The sequence below is a fragment of the Phascolarctos cinereus genome, unplaced genomic scaffold (assembly GCF_003287225.1).
Source record: "Phascolarctos cinereus isolate Bilbo 61053 unplaced genomic scaffold, phaCin_HiC Scaffold_7;HRSCAF=346, whole genome shotgun sequence".
Classification (NCBI taxonomy): Eukaryota; Metazoa; Chordata; class Mammalia; order Diprotodontia; family Phascolarctidae; genus Phascolarctos; species Phascolarctos cinereus.
The window spans coordinates 101,443,622-101,462,107 of record NW_027556180.1 but is presented as its reverse complement, the minus strand read 5'-3'; the positions used below and the strand labels follow the sequence as shown (position 1 = coordinate 101,462,107).

Here is an 18,486-nt window from a genome sequence, read left to right as displayed (position 1 = left end):
GGGTATCACTATTACTTTTCCTCCTTCCACTCCCTCCACCAAAGTAAAATTTCTCCATTTTAACAAATACGTAAGTATAGCTAAGCGAGAGAAATTCACACATTGGCTTAATCTGAAAATATATGCCTCATGCTGCACCTTCAGTCCATCATCCCTGGGAGAAGACATTGGAGACAGATTTTCCATTAGTCCTGTGTGTGCAGAAAACCATCAAGAGGGTCAGAATATTCGAGAAAAAAGGGCATCCAGGAGAGGAGTGTCATAAATGCTCAGTACTGTAGAAATAAAGATAGACAATTACTAAGAAAATGTTAGTAAACATTTATTAAGTTCTTGTACACTATGCCAAGTGCCAGGAGTACAAAGAGAACAGATCCTGCTCTCAAGGTGCTTTCAGTCTAATGGAGTAGGTAATATGCAAACAATTTGTGCAAGCAAGTTATAGAGGGAAAGTACTGGAATTAAGGAAGAGTAGTTCGGCAATTAAGAGAACATTGGTAACTTTAACACTTTTTAACTTTTAGGATTAAAAACAAATTTAGGGTTAGAAGTGTATAGTATTGTACTTGCCCATGAAGACTCATCAGCTATTTCTACAATTCATACAACCTTCTCAGTTCTTGTGTTCAGTTCCTGTGATGATTTTCTGCTCATTAAGTTCACCTTGATTTAATTCAGGAAATGCCTACCTATGCAAAGCATAATACCAAGTATTAATAATACAGAGATGAACATAAAATTCTCCTTTTCCATTAGCTTACATTCTACTGAGAGATTTCTTCCTTTATAGAGATAAACGAATACAGGAGAAAGCAGTAACAACTAGGAATCAGGAAAGACTGCCTGTAATAATAGGTGGTATGTGAGGTGAGCCTTGAAACAAGCTAAGGAGATAGAGTTGTGGAGAAAAGACATTTTTGGCAGAGGAGACATTCTGTTCATAAAAAGAAAGGTGGCAAATGGAGTACTGAATTGGAAAAGTAGTAAATAGGTCATAGGTCTCTTATTCATTGAATTGGGACCACTCAAGTCTGGGAAACACATCTCAAAACCCAAGAGAAAGTGGAAAAGGAAATGGTGAATGCCATCCATCCCCTGTGTCTCTCTTTTAAAATTCTTCCTTTTTTACTGATTTGTTTTTTCATTACAACACATAAACTTATATGGTGGCTACCATCTTAAAATAGTTGGAACTTATTTTGTCACTCACCCCAGGTATTGTTTCATGTGGCTCATCCCTTTAACACTCCTCAGTGTCTTCTGATCTTAATCTATGATCCTATGATTCACTAATATTTAAACTATTATCTAAGAACTATATTCACATATATTTTAATCATTTAAATTAAATTTAAATTTAAACATTTAAATTTTTTTTTTTATGACGCAGTTGGTGTTAATTGACTTGCCCAGAGCCACATAGCTAGTAAGTGTTATATGTCTGAGGCTGGATTTGAACTCAGGTCCTTCTGAATCCAGAGCTAGTGCCCTATGAACTGTACCACCTAGCTGCCCCTTAACCTATTTTTTCCAAAATTATAGCTGGTCAGCCATTTCTTTTCAGTTTTTATTTGTTATCTTCTTAAGTAGATTTCCAAAAGGATCTAGGAGGCTTATTATTCTTAGCACCATTTGTTTTCTTTTAAAAAATTAAATACATTGTTTTAACCATATTAATCCTGATTCTTTCTCATTCGGTCAGCTTCTAGCACAGAGTTGTTCACACTGTCTGATATTTCATTTTTCCTCAGCCCTTTTGAGGTATTATTTTTCTCTTTTGTGGCTTCGCCTCAGTTAGTGAGTGAATATTTATAAAGCACTTATCATGTGCCAGGCACTGGTGATTAAATAAATTAAAGTAAAACATAATCCCTTCCTTCAAGGAGCCCACAATCTAATGGAGAAAGACAACACATTAAAAAAAAGCTCAACGGGGCTGGAGGGCTAGAAGAAGGTACTGGTAAAAGGACATGGTGAATTTCATAGGAATATAGTTGGATAAGAAATGAAGAGATGGCTGCCCTGGAGTCCTCCTCAAATGGAGGATCTGAGAAGCTCTCCACTGTCCACCCTCCACCCTTCCCAATCAAAAGGGGGGAGGGGCCTTGTGGTAGATGTGTGAGTTTCACACTGAGGAAATAGGAGTTTCAGGGTTGATGTGATCATGTAGGATGATAAGATTCATATGAAGTTCAGAGGAACTTAGGTAGCCTAGATGGGAAATGATGGGATGGCTGACCTTGACTGCAAGGAACTGATGAGTCAGAATATTAAATAATCATTTTAGATTGTGATTTTTTTCCAGCATATTTTATTTTATTTTTATAGACTCTCATTTTTGGTTGAAAATTCTTCTTTATCTGGAACTGCCTTCACTAGTTTTTAAATTACTGTTTTCAGTTGCTTGTCAAAATGCTTCCCATTATGTTAGCTATACTCATTAGTTCAGTATTGACTGGATCCCTTTATATTCCTGCCCTTATGAAGCATATATTTTGATGGAGGAGAAAATATGTAAATAACCAGGTCCATACATGATATATACAGAGTAGAGAGAAAGTTATCTCAGAAAGGAAGGTACTAATAGGGAAGGGGGCATGGAAAGGCCTCTTGCAGAAGGTGAGACTTGAGCTGAGTCTACAAAGAAGAAAAAACTTTTTATAACAGAAGAATAGATTTATAACAGATTTGGTTATAAGGAAGTCAGGGAAACTAAGACATGGAAATAAGGAGAGAGAGCATTGCAAAGATGGGGAGGCAGGAGATAGATTATCATGATATCTTTTCATTTCTTCACCTATTTATATGGTTCAAATATTATCATGTGATATATATTATCAGATACATCTGTTATCAAATAAAACAAAATTAGACTTAGCTTACAATGAACAATACTTGACATTTTATGTTTTGAAAAAATTCAATGTCAAGTTAAAAATTGTATTGTTTTAATGATTTTAAAAATGTGAAATGATTGTGGTAAATAAAATTAATAAAGGTAAACTGAGGTGCAGGGCTCTGAGCAAAATCATTTTATTAACAGTGATATCTATACCTATTAACAAAATGGATCAGACTGGCAATCTCAGTAAAGTCAGGGGACCCTCTTTATTGACATATAACAAAGGACAGGGGTCTTGGTAGGCAGGGAGAAGAAGTGACAAGTTGCAGAGCTGGGGCAGGAACATTACAATTAGGTATTCTAAGAAAGGTGAGTTGGCATTCACATGACGCTAATCACTGCCCCTCTCTGATAGTATTTTAAGGGACCTATCTGCATCTTGTAATCTTTGCTAGGAGATCAAAACTACCATTTTTTCTGTTTCTTTGGAAGAGATAAAAACTCTGCTAATTGTAGACTGGTGAGGACAGAGACATATATCTTAGAGCTAGCTTCAGGACTTAAAGATAACATCAGATGTCTTGGTATTTACCCAAGAGCTGACAATCCTCCAATAGATGACAATTCTTCTCTTTTACTTAAAGTGACTTATGGTCAAGCTGATCTTTAGATTAGCTCAGAGGGGAAAGCTGAATTCCTGAACTTAACTAAAGGACATATAAAAGGGACTTAAGCAAATACAGAATCAATAACAATATGAAATCAATATAATATAGAATCAATTGCAAAGTGGAATTAATTTGAATTTCTCATGATATCCATTTCAGGAATGACATTTTGGGTGACTGTTTATCATTCACATTTATCTATCCAGAAAGGTGTCATTTTTCCATGTTTCCTTCCTTTAAAGATTTTCTTGCTCCCTAACAAAGTAGTCTGCTGGTACAATAGTAACATAAAACCTGAAAGTCTTATACAAAGCTTTTTTGCAATTTGAAATAAATTATGCTCATTAAACTGTGCATTTGGTCCAGAAATACCCTTACCAGGCCTGTACTTCAGAGAGATCAAAGAAAGGAGAAAAGGTCTCTCATACATAACACACACACACACACACACACACACACACACACACACACACACACACACACGCACACGCACACGTATATATATATATATATACTTATATGAATATTTATAATTTTTTTTGTTGTAGTGAAGACCTAGACACTAAGGGACTGTCCATCCTTTGGTGAATGCTTTAGTAAATGCAATGCCGTTGTGCTGCAAGAAAGAAGATAGTGAAAAAGGAGTTTTTCGATTGTGTGAACTCATACAGAGTGAAGTGAGCAGAATTATGAGAACAATTTATCCTGTGACATCAGTATTGTAAAAATAACCAGTTCTGAAATATTTAAGAACTCTGAGTAAATGATCAACAATCATTTCAGGGATCCTCATGACAGAAAGGTGATGGATGAATGTGTAACATGAGATACAAATTTTTGTTTTGGCCAATATAAGAATTTGTTTTGTTTGACTATATTATTCTGGCATTATTTTTCCTTTTTTTTTTCTTCTTTTTTTTCCCCCTTGGGTGTCAGTGGTAGTGGTAGAAATGAGATAAATGTTTAATTGAAAAAAAATGGGAGAAAACATTTATTCATCCAGAGAAGTTTCCTTTTTTTTCTTCACATTTCCTCTCTTTAAATATTTTCTTTATCTCTGAAATATCCCTAACACAATAGTAATTAAAATAATAGATTTTTTAAAAAAACAGTCTTGTCCAAAGATATTAGTAGGGCATGATTTTCCTAGAGAATCCTGTTTGCCTTTTCCTTGATAGGTTATGCTTAATTGTACATTCATTTTCCCCATACTTTATTACAGACTCTTAGAACTTTCTGGTTATGGAAATGATACTCATTAGTTCTGAGGTTCTTCCTTGGGTTCATTCTTATAAGTCAGTCAGTAAATAAACATTTATCAAGCACCTGCTATGTTTCATACACTGTGCTAAATGCTGGGGATACAAAGAAAGGTAAAATATAGTCTTTGTTCTTAAGGAGCTTATAGTCTACTGGGGAAGACAACATGGAAAAAACTGCAGACGAGCTATGTTCAGAATATATTGGCAATAATCAAAAGAAGGAAGACATTAGAATTAAGAGGGATCAGGAAAGGCTTCCTGTAGAAGTTGTGATTTTAGCTGAGACTAAGGAAGGCAGGAGGCAGACATGAAGAGGGAGAGTATTCCAGGCAAGGGGGAAGAGACATTGAAAATGCTCTGAATTAGGAGATGGAGTATTTTCCTTAAAGAACAGCAAGGAAAGTAGTGTCTCCAGATCACAGAGTACTTGTTGGGGTTGAGGTGTAAGGTGTAAGAAGACTGGAAAGATAGGAAGAGAACAAGTTATAAAAGGCTTTGAAGGCCAAATGAAAGATTTTGTATCTGGACCTGAAGGCAATAGAGATTGACTGGAGTTTGAATATGGGGTGAGGGATGGAGGTGATAAAGTGGCCATTTACTTTAGTACTTTAGGAAGTCCTTTAATACTTTAGGAAGAACATTTTGACAGCCGAGTGGAAGATAGACTAAAGTGAGAGGAGAGCCTTGAGGCAGGGAAACCAACCCTCAAATTGTTGCAGTAGTCCAGTTGTGAGGTGATGAGGGGAGGAGGGTAGTGTCAGAGGAGAGAAGGGCTTATTTGAGTGATGCTACAAAGGCAGAATCAACAGGGCTTGGTAACATATTGGATATGGGGGGTGAAGTTTAAAGAGAATGATTTGTTGAGAATGATTCAGTTGGAACCCAGGGTGACTGGAAGAATGGTGGTGCCCTGAATAGTAATAGGGAAATTTGGAAAAGGGATGAGGAGTTTGAGGGAAAGGATAATGATTTCAGTTTTGGACATGTATGTTTAATTTGATATCATCTAGCCTATTATTTCTTTTGTGACTGTTCCATCACCAGGAAGTTGCCAGAAAGTGATGCTGGTTTCCTCTTCTAAACATATTACTGTTGTTCTTTTTAACTGTAGAAGACTTTCCAGTACTATTCTTTACTTTTCCTGAAGAGTAAGGAGATGAGGTTTGCATTTTTTAAAATCTTTTTTTAAAAGAGCAGGAGATTTTTTTTTTTTAAAATGCACTTGGATATTGTATTCCCTTTATTTTTAAAGAAAACTGAGAGTGGAACAGTCTGGTAGAAGGAACTAAATTTAAGTCAATTTATATAGCCAGCTGAGAATTGATACTGGTTTTATCTTTTGTCTCTAGGTTTCTAACCTTTTACTTATTCTTTATTCTCTGGATTTCTCAGTGAAAACTTCCAATACAACAACAGGAAAAATACAAAAATGTAGTCAGTTTAAAGAAAAAAAATCCTATGCATAATATGTAGTCAGTCTGATACACATATTTAAAATACCTTTTACTTACTGGAATTCACTGCAGCTGAATTCTAGTATGGTCTGAAACATCAGTGGCTTTCCTCCAAAGATTTGTTAGGTAGCAGATATGGGATTGCACTTCTCTCTCCTTGTATCTTCAGGTTTTAATTGTAATATGCCTGTTTATTGAGGGAAAAAGAAAAATGATCATCTATCATCGTTATCTTTTAAAAAATGGGAAGGGAATGCTTGTATTATAAAATGGAGATTTTTTAATTTCATACTCCATGCAATACAATCAGCATATGCTTTGGGGGAAAATGAATCCTACAAAGCTATCAAATGAGGGAAAAGACATAAAGTTATCTTACTGAAGCAGGCTTGTTCCATGCAAATTAGATACTTTCTTGGATCCTGATGTCAGCCATTTATTATATTCTAAATATTTAACATAAAGTTCTTCATTTTGAGACTGTCGTACGTAAAACTGAAATTTCAAAGACAGTAAAAGCAAGAGAAGAATAAGTATCAAATAAGACACATATGCTCTACTGATGTTAGATATCTTTCTCTCCCAGTTTAAGTGGATATTTTCTCATTTAGGTCTTTGGGTTTACTAATCACATTATTATTCTGTACTCTAGGTAGTTTTCTCTCTTTTATCCAAATCTTAAAGAGGTGCTGTTTGACCAAATACATTTTGCGTTTTATCAGTATGCTTAAAAGTTAGTTTACAAAGAATAAATGGTTGTGAATATATAACCTAATTTAAAAAATTAATTTAATCCAATGTAGAAATACATATTACAGAACTGTTGAAATGGTTGTGAATTAAAGACCTACATAATCTGGATATAATGCAAATTTAACTCACTGTCTGATTGGATGACTCTTGGCCAGACCAATCACAAATGTTAGTGACATTTGGTTATTGACCTAGTTTTCAAATTCAGAACTACACAAAAAATGATTTTATTTTAACTAGACTCTTTTGAATTAGACTTTTAAATTAAAATTAGATTTCTCTTATCCTCAAATTGTTGCATTTTCAACCTATGTGTTCAGAATTTAGCTGAAAACAAATTGGATAGATTGAGCTATATATTATGAAACTGTTACTTAAACAAAAATTGCAACCACATAAGTATAATTTGCTCTAATTATTTTTATTATTAACATTAGTTAACCATCATTGAAAGAAATTATTTTGATAATTTCTTGCCAGTTATTTTGCTGTTATTAATTTTTTTTTTAATCTAAGAAAGGGGAAAATGCAGTTAATTTTTTTTTTCAGGTCATGGCCTTTGACAGCAGAAATTTTTGCCATCTTTAACTCTCTGTTTTAACAGTAAGACCTTATGATGCAAAACAGATGCTCTGCTAAGGATAATATCCATTTCAGAACAGAATTCCTTTTCTCTTTGCTAAATTTTGGAGCTTTGCTTTTTGGAGCATATCTAAAAAGCAAGATTAAGCACCTATCTCTAATACCAAGGTAGACCTAAAACTGGATGAAATTATGTGATCCTAACTCTAGAAGATTCAGCCTTTTAGAAAAAAAGTAATTACTACATTTGTATTGGCATTAGAAAGGATGCCATGCCACGTATAGAGGACTGGACTGATAGTCAGATGTGCTGTCTTCCTGTTCTTATCACTGAATTGCAGTTGTGTAAATGAGTTCTTGTTTGAGAAGTGATTAAAAAAAAAACTCTAGTGATTTTTAAAAATCCATCATACCTTCTAAAATATTACTAGAATGAATGATTTCATGGTATTTAGAAGGAAATGATTAAGTATTTATTTCTTCTCAAATTAAAGCTCTTATCCCTTCATGCCGAGTTAGCTACTATAGTCTCCTAACTACCTTTAGGCTTTTCTCTTTAGACCTTTCTGAATAGACAGATAGCTATTGAGATACAGTATTATGTAGTCAAAGAAAGTGTTCTGGACTTAGAATTAGTGACTTGGTTCAAGTTGAGTGACTGTGGGCAAATCACCTAAGCTTTCAGTTTTCCTGTTTGTAAAATAGAAATAATAATGCCCATGGTACCAGTATCACTTAACTTTACAAGGTAATTCAATTCAGTTATCATTTATTATGTACCTAATATGTATAACTGTGGTTGACCTTAGAGGTACATGTATGAAAAAAACAAAAAAAGGTACTGTCTAAACTAACAGGGAACAGATATAACATGTATACAAATATACATGATACGAAGTATGTGATAAAGGTAAAAGAGAGACAAGACAAAGTGATAGAAGAAAAATATGAAGTGAGGATCATTTTCTGGAGTGTTCATGATTGTGGGCTGCATGCATGTAGAAATTGTAAGAGGAGGTCTGCAGTTAATGATACCAAGGTCATACTTGTTATTTTCTAGGATGTTAAACATCCTTGTCTAACTAGCATTTTAAACTCTCTATATGCTGGCTGCTACCTGCCCTACCTACCTTTCCAGCCTACTGTTGTCTTATTCCCCTTTGTTCATTATGTGTTCCAGAGGAACTAGCCTTCAAGCTGTTTCTGGAACTTGACATTCAATTTTCTTTCTCCCTATCTTTGAACAAGCTGTGTTCCATTATTGGAATCCACTCTTCTCATAGCTCTATGTCTTAGAATCCCTAGCTTCCTTCAAGATGTCATCTCCTACACGAACCCTTTCACAGTTCTCCCAGTTGTTAGTATTCTTTCTCTTCTCAAATTCTTTCCTATATACTAATGTATGTAAATGTTATATTCCTCTCTCCCCCCAAGAGAATTTAAACTTCTTAAGGTCGGGGGTTATTTACTTTTTTTGTTTTTGTATTGCCAGCACTGAATATAGTGTTTCATATGTTATAGGTACTTAATGCTCTTTAAATTGCTGAGAATGGTTGAATGTGCCCTAGACATGGACAGCTACAGTAAGGTAGGGAGTAGAAATCTGGTCAGCTGTTAGTAGTTCAGTTAGCAAGAACGTGGAATAAAGTGGAAGTATAGAGTGCCCCTAAGAGCAGTTATAGAGTAAATTCAGTCTGGAAAGAAAGATACGATGGGTACTATATTGTGAAGGTTTCTTAAGTGCTTGACTTAAGAATTTGTACTTTCTCCTATAAGCAAGAAGCCCCTATAATTTTTTAGCAAGTAAATGACATTTTCAGAAAGATGGTTTTGGCAGCTGTGTAAAGGATCCAGTAGAGAGAGTAAAGACTACAATATTCTTAAGCCTACCATGTGTTTCTACGTTGCCATTTAAGTGGCCCATAAAGGAAGAGAAATAAAATAAACCACTAATTCTATAGAAACTGGTATTCCAAGCTTCACAATTGTATAGCACCACTTGAAGATGGTGTTTAAAAAAAAAAGTTAGACTTGGGAGAAACTTAGGGTTGTTAAAAGTATTGTGAAATTTCCCAAAGACAAGCCAGTCTACTGTCTCCTGTTTTATCTGGGAACATTCCATCATCCACACCTGGTCTATCCAAGATCTATGTACTAAGAGAGCATCTCAATAGTTTAGATTTATGAACCTGAAGTTTAGAAGATCTTGAAATGAATCCTGTATATATATACATATAAACCTTATATACACACATATATATATATATTACCTTATATACATATAGATCTAACCTTATATACATATATATTACCTTATATACACACACACACACACACACACACACACACACACACATATATATAACTTACAGGATTGGTGTGAGAATCAAAAGAGGTAATATGTAATACTTTGTAAATCTTAGAGCCCTGCTTGTATTATTTTATTATTATTATCAATAATAATACAACTAACCTTCAAGTTGTAGAAGAGCATATTTATGTTGCTGGTAGTGTGAATAAGATATGAATTATTAAAAAACCCTAAAGCAAGGAAATCTCTAATTTTAGTAATATTTTGCTTAAAATGATGATACTGAATTAAATTTAAGGAAACAAAAGTCAACACGATGACTTGCACTTAATGTTTGTTGAATAAACACATGATTAAATAGATTTAAAAATCCATCAACTACTATTTCTAGAAAGTAATTATTTCTCCAAAGCACAGGCCTATGAAAATAAAGATGAGTTAAGGCCGTGTAGTTTCTTACTGAGGAAGCACTGAGTATATTCATTGTGTTACTTTTCTGGAAGTGGATGATCAAGATTTTAAGTGGCATCACCTCAACAGGGATGGCATTTCAATGCAACTGAGAACGTTATCCTACACTGAAGTTTCTTAGAGATCCAGCTCAGATTATCCTGCAAATCATTGTCAAAAATAACAGGAAGCTAAATTGATCTCCCTGCATTTATAGGGCAATGACATTTGTTTTCACATAGTATATCTTGTCTACATGAAAAAGTGGCCCTGGTTTTCAGTAGTAAATGGAAGAACAGTTGGATTCAATTCAGCTAAAATATTTACTAAGAATTTACTATTTAAAAGATACTCCCCAGGCCATCATATACTAAATAAACCCCTCTCTTCTTATACTAAATTTAAACTAGTTTATCATTTAAAACTCTTCACAGTCTGTCTCTCCCCACCCCCACCTCAACCCCCCCTTTTTTTTCTGCTAGGCTTCTTTCACCTTAGCTTCCTCCAGACTGTGGTCCAGTCACACTAGTCTGTATCTACTTGCTGCCTGTCCCTTTTATAGGATTTTTTGTCTAATATCTCTGTGCCTTTTCACTACTTGTCCTCCATGCCTTCAATTCTCTCCTTCCTGTCCTTAGTCTCTTAGAATTCCTGGCTTTCATCAAGAAACAACAACTCTTCATGTATCTTGTGTATGCCTATTTGTGTACAATTAGAATGTTAATTCTTTTAAGACCAGAAGAGTTTTTGTTTTTTCTTTGTATCTGCAATACTTAGCATAGTATAAGGGCTATAGCACACAGTAAATCCTTAATAAATACTTATTGATTTACTGATATAAAGATGGAAAAATGACATAGTCCTTGTACTCCACAAACTTAATGTTTTCCTGGTTTGTTCAAAAGACATATAATTAAATATAGAGGCAAAAGAGAGATCCCTTGCAAATTTTTTTGCAGGCCAAGTTGAAGTGGAAGAGAAACTGGTAGGTACGAAGATTAAAAAAAAAAGCTTTGCAAAAGAGACCAATTCTGAGCTGATCCTTGAAGGAAGAACAGAGTTGTTATTGCAGAATTAGAGTTGTATCCATTGAAGATAATCAAGGATGGTCTGCATGAACGGCAGGGAGCTGGGAAATGATATATTGAGTCTGGGGATCAAATGGTAGTTCAGTTTCATTGGTAAATAGTTTCTGAAAAACCATAATCTTAAAGTAATCTTAGGTTCAATTGAGATTATAGAGGGTTTTGGATGCCAGTATGTGGAAAATGTGTTTTAATGTATTGTTCATAAATAGTGTGGGTAAAATTATTGGTGCTGCAACAAACCAGAACCAGAACCAATACTAAACCCAAACCGAAACCCAAATTTAGGAACTAATGAGAATTTATTGAGTTTGTTCATGTAGGGATGGAGACTCCCTGAAGGAACAAAAGAACAAAGCTTATGTAGGTTTAAATTTAGGTAGAAGTGCATTGAGTATGAGGTTCCTTAGGATTGGACAGAACTGTTGCTGGAGGTTTGCAGGGTCGGAATAGGGGATGCAGTAGTCTTTGATTGGACAGGTCTGATGGATAGAAATGGCTCTTCTTAAGGTTAGCTAACTCTTGTAATCCTGGCCTACCTAAAAGTAGGGTTGTCCTTGCTGCTTCAGCAGTAAGGAAGGTCTTAAATAGGAATGGTGGGGGGAAGGTGGGATAGAGCTGCTACAATACAAACAGAGTCAGGGGCAAGGTAGAGGAACTTTAAGCAAACTGGAATTGCTTTAGCTTTCTTTGTTGCCAAAAATTCTCCCATTTGAGATTAAAAATAGTCTCACTTTTTTTTAAAACAATTCCCAAATTTGTATCAGTCCAGGTGGAAGTGATAAGCAGCTTGTGGGACAGGTAACAGATCCATAGGATACACACAACTAGTAAAACAAGCAAAATTATGATAGATAAATAAAGAAATCCAATATAGCTGTAGTTTTAAGGGTGTCAAGTTCTTAGGCAGTGTCCATGATCTTCAGGTATCTGTAGATGGATCAGGGCAGGTTGGTGGAGTTATTTCCTTGACAACTTGTTTTGAGATCACTTGCAGAGAGTATCTAGGTAATGTTGCTAAAGCCTGCTAGTGATGATTTAGTATAATTTATTAAAATTAAACAAAATGAAATTGGCTTTTCAGCAGTTATTTCATGTAATGAAAACTAATTTAGACTTTGTGGAGCTCAACTTATAAATAACAGAACTATAGAAAGAACAACACAGTATGCTATGCAATAAAGTACTGTTTACTTGCATCCGCTTATCAGTGGTGATGGTGTACTACAACAACAATATTCATTTAAAAAAAATTTTTTTTTATGCGTTTATCTGCCATAGTTATAGAGATTTGCCATGGAAGGAAGGAGAGACATGATTGAAACAATATGAAGGCCCTCTAGTCCTAAGCCTAAGGACAGAAAGTGACTTAACAGAGGTATAATAATATAAAACATCCTCAATTCCATTTGATTTCAGGTAAAAGTTATAGTTAACCTTTTGGAACAGCCAGTTGTACAGCAAACTTCCACATTATTCACAGGGTATCTTAGCCAGGCTCAAGATTAACCAGGTGGGAAGCATTCCTGTTGAAAAAGAAAATAATACAGTAGGGACACTGAGTCAAGAGATTCCTACCTTCACTCACTGAAAATCATCCCCTCAACTTTCCCAGACAAAGGCATCTATTTTTAGCAGTTCTCAGAACACACTCCCTTTGAGCAGCTCATGACACTTCCCTTGACTATATCAATTACAATTCTAAGAAATTTTACCTCATGTAGTAAGTTTCACTAATCACAGCTTAGGGCTAGAAAAAGTTATTTTAACTTTGATGTTGTTGCAATAATGTTTAACAATAAAAAGTTTATCAGGCCTTTCTAAAAAAAATCATTTAACATCTTTTTCTTCCTCCTTCTCCTCCTACCCCGCTTCTTCTTCCCTCTCCCTCTTACTTCTTCTTGCTTTGTTTTCTCCTCCTTCCTTCTCTTTCTGTTTTTTTCTTCTTTCTTTTTTGATTTTAAATGCAGTTATTAGAAATTAAGAAAATTAAGAAATTACGAAAATAATTACATTTTGGTATTTCACATAGATAGCAAATGTATGATAGTTCACTCAAAACCTAGAAAAAAATCTGATTACTTCCAGTTATTATTTTATAATTTTCATAATCAGAAATTATCATCAAATTACTTCTATATTATAATCAAACTTGTAAATTCCCCCCTCTACTTTAGTGAAGAGTGTTTGTGATCGAAGGAGGGAATCCCATTTTCTCAGTAAAGCAGTTCACTATTTTAGAGTATCGCAACATTAGCAAGTTCTTTAAAAGAGCTATTAAGATTTTGTGATCTTGCCCAAGTATAAAGTAAACTTGAGAAGTTTACAAAGAAGGTGATTTTACAAGGTTGTATTTTTTCTTTCCTTTTCCCACACTGTAAGTAATTATTATTTCTTTTTAAAAATATACCCAGTAAAATATTTGATAGGTTTTTAACATTGTGAAAACAGCCCCTAATGACTTAATTAATAATTTCACAGCATCCATAGCTAAAGGAGTTAAATGATATGATACAATGGCATCATCCTTTTTTTTGTTCTTTTTTTTTTTTTTACTTTTAGGCAATTGGGGTTAAGTGACTTGCCCAGGGTCACACAGCTAGTGTCAAGTGTTTGGTCTGAGGCCGGATTTGAACTCAGGTCCTCCTGACTTCAAGGCCGGTGCTCTATCCACTGCGCCACTTAGCTGCCCCAGCATCATCCTTTTAACAGGATTTTTTATATTATCTTTTTAAAAAATTCACAATGTTGGAAAATTTAGAAACACAATAATAAATGAATAGCGTTATAGACTTAAAACATGAAACAAAACTTATTGCCAGTCAAATGACATCAATTCAGCTGAATGCATCTCCAAGTTAATTTACATAGAAATCACTTTATTCACTTTGTCACTTTTGACATTATATACTGATTGCATTCAAGAGTGATGTAGAGTAATTTTGATCCAATTATACTTTTAAAAAACTCTTGCAATTTCTAAACATATTGCCTTAATTGCAAATATTAAGTGTTGTTTCCATTAAGGCCTAATTTACTTATGAAGGGTCAAAGGTTACAGTTATCCTAATAGGACAACCCATCTCACTTAAAATGAGACTAAAATAAATTCAGTCATATCTGGATCTGTTTTTATGAATGAATCTCAATTTTCTCAAGAGCCATTTACTACCCATACTTCATGTTATATGACTTGCTACTTTCAGTTTGTCTTCTGCTAAAGATTTAAAGTGTCAGTCTTGTGCTCATCTCCTTCTTTTAGAGTCCATGAGGGTTTTGTGTTCCAACTAAAATATATCCCTAATATCCTCCCCGAATAGACTTTCAGGAATGGAGGGAGGGAGAAAAAGGGAGAGAGACACAAACAGAAAGAGAGCGAGAGCGAGAGAGAGAGAGAGAGAGAGAGAGAGAGAGAGAGAGAGAGAGAGAGAGAGAGATTGATTTTCCTTTTGAAGGTTTTGAAAGTTCTGCAGAAAAGTTTTCATTCTTTTTGTTCCTTTTTTCCTTTGATTAGACCACAGGAAAAAGTCAGTTGGATTTACCAAGACACAGAACATAGACAATGCTGACAACATCCTAGGCATTACACAAATAAAAGTACTTAGCCTGAGGCAAAGACAAGATAGACACAGAAAAGCTCTTGCCGGTGAAGTCTTTTCTATTTAATCCAGAGCAAGTGGTTTTTATTTCAGAACCAAACCAGATCACACCAGACCAAATCACCCAATTGATCAGAAGGGGCATTGACATTGGCTGATCAGGGCAGCATGGCCAGTTCTTACCTGCCTGAGTACCAATACTGACCAGGTTCTTAGCTCTGACTCTTAAGGGCTGTCTAAAGCAGAAGAGCCTGTGTCATTTCCAGGCCATGACCCCTGGAATTCCATGGGTCCGTTGTCTGGGAATCCTATCAGCTGCTGTAGATATAATTACTGTGGGTAAAACTGTCAGTGCCACAACAAACCAGAACTAATACCGCACCCAAATCCAAACTCAAACCAGAGTCGCCAGCGTACAGGACAATCCCCGAAGGAATGAAAGGACAAAACTTACATAGGTTTCACTTTAAGCAAGAATTGAGTGTGGGGTACCTCTGCGCTGGTGGCTTGCAGGGTAGGAAAAAGGGGATATGCTATCTAGACCTCTTGCTGGATTAGTAACTTTTTCATAAGGATAGATAAGCTTATAGCCCTCCCTGTCAAAATAGGTAAGACTATCCTTGTTGCTTCAGCAGTAAGAAAGGTTGGAAATGGTTGGGAGGGGTGGATAGTAGAGGAGGGGGAGGCTGCAATAAAAACAGGGTTAGAAGCTACAGACAAAGTGGAGTTGTTTTAGCTTTTTGTGCTACTCACAATAGTTACTAAATATTTTTGAGAAGGGAAATGTCATGTTTATACTAGTGCTTCAGGAAGATGGCTTGGGTATTTGTGTAAAGAATGGAGACAAATTTCAAAGGGTATCTCTTCTCTACACACTGTCCTACTTACAGTTCCTCATAACTGACATTCCAGCTCTCATCTTTTTTGCCTTTGTACCGGCTGTCTCCCATGTTTGGAAATAGCCTCTTTCCTCACCTCTGATACTGAGTTGTTCTAGCTTCTTTCAATATTTAACTCAAATCCCATCGCTTTGGAGGAATTTCTAGCTTCGCTCAATTGTTGATGCCTTCCCCTCTGAAATTACTATCCATTGATTGTATGGATCTTATATGTACCTATTTAGTTATATGTTTTTTCTCCCTTTTATGTATAGTGGTTGGTTGATTTGGTATCTATGATAGCATTGTGTCAATTCATTACTGTTTTTATAATAGGTCAATAAATTTCTACTGCAGTAGATTAATATAGCACATTTGGCCTAGAAATCTTTATCGTTGCATTAACCACAAGTTTGTCAGATTTATGATTTGTCATAAGCAATCTTTGATTTATAAAGAATTTGCTTATTCTTATTTATTAATTTTGTTCTCATTAATTTTGTATTCCCTCTGCTTTGTCATTTAAAACTCTTTAAAATCTGTTCTCTTTCATTCTTACTAGGCTTCTTTCACCTTACCTTCCTCTAGGAACCCTTTGGTCTATGTCTACTAATTATCTATACCTCTCATAGGATGCTGCATCTAAGATCTCCTTGTCTTTCCGGGCCTTCCCCATATCTTCAGTACTTTTCCTCCCATCTCCTCTGTCTTTTAGAATTTCTGGCTTCCATGAAGACATAGCTACCTTGAAATTTGCTTATCTATCAATCGGTTTTGTTTGATTTTTCACAGGTTGTGTGTATGTAGATGGATACATATTTATATACTCATACTCACACATGCATAACAAGCTGTCTGTGCTTAATTTTAGAGTTTCTACCAACTAGTACTGAATAATTATTGATCATTAGATTTTTTTTTAATTTGGAAAACAAACTGAATATATTAGATCCTTTAAATTTAGCACATTTTATGCAATGCTTTCAAACTAACTTAATTTCCTTAACCTCCATCAAAATACATGTGAATATAATGCCATATATGTTCGAGGCATAAGTAAGGAGCCAATTCTGCAAATTTGGGGTGTTTCCATTTCTATTTATGTATATTTGTGGGTGGTTTAGATCTTCAGTACCCTTTTATTAACCACAAAACATAATAAGGTAACTGAGCCATTTTGCGACTGAACCTTTAACTTGTTAGTACTAGGGTTTTACCAACTAAGCAGATTTTTCATACAGTCAATCAACATGCATTCATTAAGCACCTTCTACATGCCATGTACTATGTTAAGAACTGGGGAATTCAAAAACATTCAGAAGACAGTTTCTGCTCCCAGGAGCCATTGTGCTTGTTTTTGCATTTGTACATGTGTGATAATCATCTATCTATATTGTATTTTGATGGGGGGGGAGGAGGAAATTTAAATTAAACACATGGATTTCCATGCCATAGTATAAGCCAGGGATAGGGAACCTGCAGCACAAGACCACATGTGGTCGTCTTGGTCCTCAAGTGCAGCCCTTTGACAGAATACAAATTTCGCAAAACAAATCCTCTTAGGCCCTCACTTGGGGACCTAGACAGCCTCATGTAGCCTCCATGCTGCAGGTTCCCCACCCTTGGTATAAATTACTCTAAATTTAAATTATTTTCTAATATATTCATTTTATTTTTCAAATTCAAAGAAATTAATAATAAATAATTTATAAGTGATACTTGGTGCTAAGTTTAAAAACTTTTAGAAAGCTTTCATTCGATATTCCAGAATGGAATATCATATATTATGAAGTTTGAAAATTTATTGATCTTGATTTAGATCAGTATATCTAATGTATAAGTTTTTTAACTATATCAAATATAAAAGAATTTATATTTTGAAGACTTATTTTTGATGGTGGATTTGATCTCCAAATCTTTATTACTTACATGTATAGAAGGGAGAGACAGTAAAAAATTTTTTTTAAATGAAATTAGGTGGTAAATTAGATTTCTAAATTCTGCTCTTCTTGTATATTACTACTGAGTTGGCTGAAAATGTCCTTTTCTGCTCAGAGTAAATATTGCTTTGTTCTGCTATATGTGATTTACATGCATCCATATGTATGTACATGTATGTTTATATATATATATATATGCATGTCTGCTCTCACACACATCTTTCTTTCACTCTTTCTATGACAAAAGCATTCCTAGAATGACTATGACCTGACCCTAAAGAGAATAACTAAAACATGTGTATAATGCCTTTTTTTAATTGCATATCTATATGTCAGATTCTTCAGTTGATTTAAAAAAGAAGGATTTTCTTTGTTTAATTCTTTCAAATTGCTAGATTATTTAATGGATAAATGTTTTTAGCTTTTTTTGATGCTTAATGGTGCTTTTCTTCTATGTGAAATTCACTTATTTATAATAATTATCTTCCATTTGCAGAGAAAAAGGAAGAGGAGGATTTTGCAGAGAAGAGAGCAATAAAGAAACGAATTAAAGAACTGAAAGTTCTAGATTCCAAAATTGCCCAGAACCTTTGTAAGTTAATGATCTTCTCATATTAGTTAAGTGACAGTGTGTCTGCTTTGTTATTTTCTTTTCTCCTTAG

General features: G+C 34.7%; 1 protein-coding gene across 1 annotated transcript in view; it reads left to right on the top strand.

Annotated features, from left to right (window-relative positions):
- Nucleotides 1–18,486, top strand: part of DIAPH3 (diaphanous related formin 3) — a 447,621-nt gene that overhangs the window by 178,014 nt on the left and 251,121 nt on the right. The window contains exon 18 of the mRNA XM_021006402.2: nucleotides 18,321–18,416. Coding sequence (XP_020862061.1) covers nucleotides 18,321–18,416 — 96 coding nt within the window. The remainder of the gene's footprint in view (nucleotides 1–18,320; nucleotides 18,417–18,486) is intronic.